The following is an 8,437-nucleotide window of genomic DNA, read 5'->3' as shown; positions in this document are numbered from 1 at the left end:
ATCAACCCGTTGGTGTAATTATCACAAAAATGAGAACAAAAGCCACAAAGTTTGAAATGACAGTTTCAAAATGTTCTGTTTTAACCCTTGTGCTGTCTTAGATGACCCCCCCTTCCATTAACGTGTTATCCCAACCATGACAAAGGTGGATAAAGGTGGAAAGATTTCATGTAATCCATGGACACCAGTGAAGATCACAAATCATTGAAGAAAAAAGGTTCAGCGCACTGTCTAGTGGGTCTAGATGACCCAACTCCCAATGTTAACGTGCCTAGGATAGCACAAGGGTTAGAGAAAAGGAGAGCCGCTTTCAAGAAAAGTGTCCTAACAATCATGAAAACTGTAAATATGCAGAAACGTTCTGACCGCACTGTGAGAAATCCGCCTCAAGGTGGCGCTTTTTGGCTTCTTGGCTCTAAAAAGGCCCACCTGAAGCAAACTTTCGTCACTATGAAGTTTTTCTTTTTTCCCCTTTACTTTGGAGAAAAAATGTAAAACTAATTAGTGTAAGTGTGCCTTTCAAAATAAGAGTCTGGTTTATTCAAATGATCCTTCAGGACTTCTTCCACTTTTTTTTCTTTTCCTTTTCAACAAACTTTATTTACATCTGACCTGACTTAACCCTTGTGCTATCCTAGGCACCTTGTCATTGGGAGTTGGGTCATCTAGACCCACTAGCCCTTGTGCTATCTTAGATGACCCCACCCTTACAGTGACGTGTTCTCCCTACCATGATAAAGGTGGAAAGATTTCATGTTATCCATGGACAGGCGAAGAGGTCACACAAAGACAAGTTTCCTATTTAAAAAAAAAAAAAGAAACTTTAGAGACTGAAGACGTAATGGAGAGCATCGATTTTCTCAAAGTTTTTCTTCAGTTTTTGAATGAAAAGAGAAATCTCTCCATCTCCATGACAAACCAGGTCCACTCAGTTCTCCGATTCTGTCCAAAGACACACATTTATTGTCACTACTAAACAAAAAAAAAGCCACAAACATGAAGGATTTCTGCTGCGGACGGACGGCGAGTTTCTTTCCACGGCAACCTAAAAAAAACACTTTTGATAGAAGCTGGAAAAAAACAGGTGAGAGTTGCAGAAAAAGCCCTTCAGAAATGACGTTTTTGGATCAATCTGGAATGTCAGTGAAGCTGTTATTCCCCATCATCCTCCGTGATTCATATTTTGTTCATTAATGAAAAAGATTTTGTCTGAAGACAGAAAAAAGCACAGGAGTCGACACACCGTCGTCCACGCCCAACATGGGTTAAAACATCCAACGCAAACTTTTATTATTGCTGCTTCTTCATGGCACAAACAGTGAAAACAATACATGTGTTGTTGGTGTTTTTTGTTTTTCATTTTCTTTTGTCGTACGATTATGTTCTCTGCTGCCATGCAAGCTCACTACAGTACTGCTTCTAGTTTAGCTTATTTTACACAGAGCGACCGAAGGCCGGCCCCCCCCGGGCGCCGCAGCTTCATGTGCCGACGGCGGCGCCGGGGGGTGGGGGCCGGACTAACATCTACAGCTGGTTAACAGAGGGCGAGTACACACAAAGGAGAAGCTGGGAGGGGTTAAAGGTCAGGGGGGGAGGGTCACAAAAACCAAAAAGGGGTCAGCTTTGAAATAACTTAAACGTATTTGACATTCACTGTTTTTGAGTTTTTTCCGTCGTTGGTGTTCAGTGTTTAGATTTACAAGTAGTGCTTCATTTTTCCAAATGCAAAAACTGGGGGAGGGGGGACATGGGGGGGGCTGCATTCTGTGAATGCTGTGCAAATAACATCTTTATACATCAGAGTCCCAACAAACAGCCCCAAAGTTTCTCCGGACCGCATGGCTCCGCCCACGCCCTTCGCCGAGGAGGGAACAGGAAGACGAGCTCGTCGGCGCCGTCGCTTCTCGCTCCACCTGCCAGCAGGAAATCCCACTTCTCCGGATCCGAGCCGGGCGACGGCAGATGCTTTCCACCTTTTTGACACGGCAGTCAACGAGCTGCTGGATTCAGAGAGAAAGAAAAAGACGGAGGCTCCGCCCTTTAGCGTGTCCTCATAGTAACACAAGCGTGAGCATCCGTGGACAACGGCGTTCAGCTGTCGTTTGGAAGGAAGGATCGGTAGAAAAACAAACGCAGTACGTGGGGAAGAACGCCGGCATCAGTCCGTCGTGTCATTTAGAAATCCGGATAAAACAAGAGTCCACAGTCGGAGGTTTAAAAGGTGAAGCGGCGAACGCGGCGTTCTCCAGAGGGTCTAAAATGCCAGTCCTCCGCTGTCCAGAAACTCGAAAAGTTCCTCACATCCAAAGTCTCAAATAAAACAATCCAGACGAGTGCAAACAGTCTGCTGATGAGGGTCAGCCGTGTGTCGCCATGACGGCGGTGATATGCAGGGATGCTCAGGACTTGGTGGTCTCAGTTTTCCTCTTGTTGTTCAGTCATGTCTGATTCCCAGACAGCAGAGGTGAAGGCTGCCGCTGGAGGAGGTGGGGGCGTGGCCTCTGCGGTGACAGCGGCTAAAATGTGCGGCGATAGCGGTTGTCTGGAGGGGGGGAGGGGTTCAGATGGATTTGGAAGAATCCTGTTTGCTGATGAGGACTTCCAGGAGGCGGAGCTTGGCTTTGATTCTCTTGTACTCCCTGTACTCCTCCAGCATGGGCACCCGGTCCTCCTTCTGGACGTTTCTGCAGAGGAGGAGGAGGAGGAGAGAGAAGGTCATCAAATGTGTAAACCTTTGGAAGGAGCTGGCCGTCTCTGGAGAACGTGGACGAGCCGCGCTTGCTCAAGGGAACTGCTGCCATCTGCGAGGAGCAAACCTCTGCCTTCATATTTGTACTCAGAGTGTTTCATGTGGGAATTTCCCTCCTGAACTTGTGTGTGTGTGTGTGTGTGTGTGTGTGTGTACGATTGTCCCGCCTACCGTCCGTTGTGTTGATAAAAATCTTCCTCAAACTCCCGGATGGTCTTCCTTAGTTTCTTCTTTTCTGCTCTAGCCTTCCACAGCTGTTCCAGCAGCTCTGGCCTGGGGGATGATGGGAAATGTAGTTACACAAACTGCCATATTATGACACAAAAGTCACATGCTCTGTCCAAATTCCCACCCTAACTACTCAAAAGTCTATATTGGGAGGGACTATATTTAATTTAATTTAAAAAGCAATTCAGACACCACACTCACCACTTTTTTTTTTTTTAACGGTGGATATGACGTTATCGATTTTACAAATTTAAAATCTAATTGATCTGAGCGTTTTGCGATGATTATTTAGGAGTCCACTGTCTTCTGAAGATAAAAACCTCGATGGTTTATTAAAAAAACATATTTTAATAATTTTTTGGGCAAAATTTGTTGCGACGCAATGCATTGTGGTCTATATTCGCCGATCCAGTGAGCATCAATGCACACAGGTTTTTCGCAGAGACATCTGGGAGATTTCTAGGACACTGGATCACTGTGGTTTCGAACAGCACTACAAAATGCTAACCACACTATATAGGGGCTAGGGTGGGAATTGGGACACAGCCAGAGTCCTCTACTGTAAATGTAAATGTTTTATTTAATATTTCCAAAGCCGTCATTTAAATGAAAAATTTAAAGTTTTAAGAAGCTGAAGCTGCCGGTTTGTCCCGGTCAGAAGCAGAACTGCACCCAGCAGCAGGTTGGTGTGCTTAGAGAGTATTCTTGTAGCCTATTTGGGCCGTGACCCCAAAGTGGAGACGTGAAGGAGGCGCAGGCAGGAGGTGACTCATGGTGTCATGGAGGATCAGCTGCTGGGATCATGTTCCAGGACCGGTAAGCACCTGCAGGCCTGAGCTGATTACAGATGCATGCTGGAGGTAATTACAGCCATGAAAGCACCGCCGCAGATTACAGGCTCAGAGTTTCCTCCGTGTCGCTTCCTGCCTTGTTTCCTGAAGATTACTTCACTGTGAACTGAAGGATCCACAACTCAAATATGACCTCTTATGACTGAGAAGACTGTAAAGGTGAAAGTGTGCTTGACAGTACGTGAGAACTGGACTGATCCCCCCCTCCCCCCTGGCGTTCTAAACAGGAAGGACCAGCTGGTTACAGGAAGTCCAAATCCCATAGACTTCTATGGTCAGAGGAGCCCTTCTTTCTTTGATACATTTTTTAACACATTCAGTCTTTTTCTTATTGCTTTTCTTTTTTGCAAGTTATTCAAGTCCTAAACTGACCAACTGACTTTTATTTATGCCTCAATAAAAGGTGGGGGTCTCATGTCCAACGGTCCAGATTTCCTTTGAAGCACTACATAAACAGGATATAACGGCAAAGCACGGTGGTGGCAGGGGGGTGATGTGGGCCTGTTTTCATAGTCACAGGATAGACAAACATGCTGTGCCCCCCCCCCCCCCCGCCCCCCTAAGGAGGAGCGTCAGCGGTCCGAGCCTTACATGGACGAAGCGTTGGAGCTGGACAGCCGCAGGTCCAGAGCCAGCCTCCCCGATCCCTCCTCCATCTTGTCCGTCATTGGACAGTGGCCCTGTCCGTCATGGGGGCTCTGGCTCCTTCCGGACACATCAGTGGGAGTCCCGCTGTCGAAGGTCATGATGACATCGGGGCTTTGCATCTCTCCACCGCTGCTCTCGCCTTCTTCCTCCTCTTCATCGTCCTTGTCCCTCTCTTCCTCCTCCACAACCTTTCGCTCCTCCTCCTCCTCTTCCTTGAACTCCTCCCAGAAATGAGCAGTTTCGCCCTCGATGATGGGCTGCAGGGTTTGAGTCCGCCTCTTACTGGAGGGCGACACCTGAGGCAGAGGGAAAGCAGAGGGAACCACCTTCAGCTGACGCCGCTGCGTCCCTCCTGGAAGGTGCAGGCAGTGGTTCTTACGGTGGCGGGTGTGATGCTGACTCTGGTGAGCATCTGTTTGACCAGTCGGTAGCGCTCGTACAGCGGCTTCACCACCAGACGCTCCTCCTTGGTTACCTGGGGGAGCAAAGGGAGATGTGGTGAGTGCCGCGGTGCAGCTACACGCTACGAACGGCAACTTCTGATTAGGGATGGGTATCGTTTTTTCTGGCGCCGATGCGAAATCGGTACTTTTGAAACATAAACGGTGCTTCACAAAAAAAAAAAAAAACGCTAATTTTTCCCCCAAAATGTGATGAAGCAGCGTGATGGAGGTGAATGTGCCTGAGAGGCTTTATTTGATTCTTTCTGACAGTCTGCACTGCCTCTCTGTTGTCACACTCGCTGAAGCAAACACGTCGTTCACCGCTCATCACCATGGCGACAGTCTTTTTTCACAGCACTGTACACATCACTCTTGACCATCGAGTTGCTGACTTAGAATTTTTGCTGTGAAGTTCAGTCAAATGAGAAGTTTCACTTGCTTCTCCTGCACTTTGACTGAAGCTCCGCCCACCTGCACAGCCACACCCATTCCAATATAAGCCCGCCCACAATTGCTGGAAAGGTAAAATAATTGGCTAGAATTGTACAGAAAAATTAAATAGAAAACAAGCGATTGACATGTCTGAAATGAAGCATCGACATTCCCAGTTTTTTACGGTACCGGTACCAACATGGCACAGAGTACCCATCAGAACTTACAGGTCGACCATGCAGGCCTTCGTAGTGCAGCAGGTTTTTCTGTAGGACCACCTTCTCGCAGGACAGTTGTTCTTTGGTCATTTTCTAGGAAGACAGACGGAGATGTTAGAATCCAAACAGAACTCCAACATTTCTGTGGCGTTAGACGATCAGACGCTTGGTTTAGTTTCAGAGAACTGGAGGAGCGAGACGTTTTTTAATTGTCTCCTCTTCCAGAGACATCAGACCTGTGTCTGTTTTACTTGTTTATCGTTTTATGGAGGTAATTGGAGGGCACACCAGACGTTTTTGGTATTGTCTGTGCTATATTTTAGAAATGTTCCTTCCTGCTGTGGAGGGATTCTGGGGGAGAACGTAACTCAATCCAACATCACGTATGAAATGACTGACACGTTGGTACTTTTACTGCTTCCTTTTCTACTCGTCTCTTCACCTTGATGTCGTCTGGCCAGCCGTCCTCCTGCCTTTTGCCCTTGACCCTCCTCTGGATGAGGTCCAGCGTTTCCTCCCTGGTGGGGTGGGGGCCTCTGACCTCCATTGCTGTGTCGCTGAGGCCTTGATCCAGAGTGGAGCCGAAGCTCTTGGGCAGGGTGTTGCTACGGGGGCGAGTTTGTGGGCCGAGCTCACTCTCAGCACAGTGTTTGGCATCTGGGGGGGGGGACAGCGATGAGAACGAGGTAACACAACATGAACCGAAGACAAACATAAGAGGATGCTGTGCAGGGAGGCAGTTACATCATGCATCTGTTTAATGACTGCCGAGGAGGATGTGAGAAAACCACAAAACACGAAGAGAAACACAGAAAAAAGGTGAACAGAAATTTAACGCTAAACAAAGTTCATTCCCCACCACAACAAATCATCTCCTCTCCTGGAGACCCAACCTCCACCTCTCTACATGTTCCTCCACCTGCTCTTACTACGATGACAGTGTCATCTGCAAACATCATGATCCCCAGAGGTTCCTGTCTAACCTCATCTGTCCATCACCACAGCAAACAAGAAGGAGCTTAAAGCGGATCTTTGGTGTACTCCCCCCTCCACCTTAAACTCCTCCGTCATTCCTGCAGAACATCTGGCTTCCGATCTTTTGATCTATTTTCAAGGTGTTCCCAGTGGTCTTTTAATTGTCATTATGCTGTTTTTAGACAAAATCTAAAAGTCTGTGCGTAGTTCATCTGTAATTTAAGCCTCCATATTTCCCATCATCCATCTGTTTACATGCTCTCCCGCTGGCTTACATCCCCTCACAACTGCTGCAGCAAATATGGTGAGTAATATTGGAGCTATCCAGTCGTACTCTTACAAGCCAGGTACCAGCTCAAATAGTCAATTAGATCCGTCAGAATCTACTGGCGCAGGAAGCTTGTAGCTTGATGACTGTCGCACCTACATAAGTTTAAGCTAAATTTTCTTTATTTTTGTCCTCCATCATCATATAAATGCTAAAAAATTTACTTCTGAGTATTTCTACTCACATTGCTGTCAATCAGGAGCATAAAAAAAGCAGTTTGATCGTATTTGTGACGTAACAAATACGCTGGGCGGGCCACAGGCTCCGCTCCATTCTGATGCATCCACTAACAGACCAATAGATCCATGAACGTCTTTGTGTTCTTCATCTGAGCTGGAATCTGGATCCAAACTGTCCGACTGGATAGCTCTGATATTGCTCTCCATTTTTGTTGCACCGCTAATGTTAGATTGGGGTTGTGAGGGGCTGTAAGCTGGTGGGAGAGTGTGCAAACGCATTGATGATGGGAAACGAGGCAGTCCTGGCCACAACTCACAGGTAAATTTCTGAGGACATAGTTTATGATCACATGATTACCATCCAGATCCACCCAAACAAGATGCTCTCACAAGGCAGCCTCACTGTGACTGAGTGGTGTTTGTAACATCTACTTACTAGGGGGGCGGTACTCCGTGAGGTCAAATGGTCTACAGCTGTGGCCTGAGCAGGGGTGGAGCAGGGGGGTGAGAGTGTGACAAGGAGGTGAGCAGATAGAGGACGAGGAGGAGGAGGAGGAAGGGGAGGAAGCATGGTGGCGTCTGTGTGAATGGAGCAAAGCCTGGTGCCTCAGCGTGCTTCTGGGTAAAAGGTGGTGCTGGCGTCCTGGTTTGGCCAATCAATCAATCAATCGGTCGTTGGATGTCAAGGGGGAGAAGGGAGGAAAAGCGGAGAGCGGGTGCTCGTGTTATTTATGTATTTATTCATTTTTTTCCTCCTTCATTTTGAGTTGAAACCAACGAGAATGTCCCTGCCGCTGCCACCTCCTGAGGAGGAGGAGGAGGTGAACAGGCAGAGGCGGGGGGGCTCAGCAGGGTGAAGCGACAAACAGCCGTCAAAGCTCAGAGGAGGAGGAGTCCTGTTTGACAGACAACCGCCCACGTTCCGTCATGGCTTCACCTTCCTGAGCTCCCGGCAGGTCGTGGATGTGGGTTCACAAGGACGCACCAGCACACTGGAGGGTGGGAGCCACGCATGTGAGAGCCACGCCAGCCCTGAACATGAACATGTCTGCTCGTGTTGGCGTGGAGGAGCAAACATGCCATGTTTGACACAGGGTGGGGTGGGAGGGGGTCAGCCTGTCCTGCTTTATCCTCCCACCCCCACCCACCCACCCCCACACACACACACACATGCACATTCAGAGGAGACAGCACTGACACACTTACCTTTAATCTGTCTGCGGATCTTGGTGAGGTCCGTCATCCATTTGAGGACTTTGGGGTTAGCTGCCTTTTCCGCATGAGAGGGCTGCAGAGACACGGCAGGAGGGGGTCAGGAGAGAAGCTCAAGAAACTGATCCTCCCCAAAACAGAAATGTGTCGCGTTTTGTGGACAAAACTCCTGCT

At 48.1% G+C, this 8,437-nt stretch overlaps 1 protein-coding gene across 18 annotated transcripts in view; it reads right to left on the bottom strand.

Moving 5' to 3' along the window:
* Positions 1-1,261: 1,261 nt before the first annotated feature.
* The window catches only part of fam13b (family with sequence similarity 13 member B), a 57,535-nt gene continuing 50,359 nt past the window's right edge, over positions 1,262-8,437 (bottom strand). For 10 of the 18 annotated variants that reach the window (XM_020706382.3, XM_011479846.4, XM_011479849.4 and 7 more), the window contains 8 exons: positions 8,258-8,339; positions 7,488-7,694; positions 6,012-6,226; positions 5,579-5,662; positions 4,856-4,951; positions 4,420-4,772; positions 2,921-3,022; positions 1,262-2,684 (listed from right to left, as the gene is read on the bottom strand). In XM_020706382.3, coding sequence (XP_020562041.1) covers positions 2,561-2,684; positions 2,921-3,022; positions 4,420-4,772; positions 4,856-4,951; positions 5,579-5,662; positions 6,012-6,226; positions 7,488-7,694; positions 8,258-8,339 — 1,263 coding nt within the window. In that variant the 3' untranslated portion in view covers positions 1,262-2,560. The remainder of the gene's footprint in view (positions 2,685-2,920; positions 3,023-4,419; positions 4,773-4,855; positions 4,952-5,578; positions 5,663-6,011; positions 6,227-7,487; positions 7,695-8,257; positions 8,340-8,437) is intronic. The other 8 variants (XM_020706385.3, XM_078953935.1, XM_078953938.1 and 5 more) reach the window with 1 other exon arrangement.

Source organism: Oryzias latipes, chromosome 10 (assembly GCF_053564925.1).
Source record: "Oryzias latipes strain Hd-rR chromosome 10, Olatipes_Hd-rR_3.1".
Taxonomy (NCBI): Eukaryota; Metazoa; Chordata; class Actinopteri; order Beloniformes; family Adrianichthyidae; genus Oryzias; species Oryzias latipes.
This window is presented reverse-complemented; position numbering and strand designations above follow the sequence as displayed.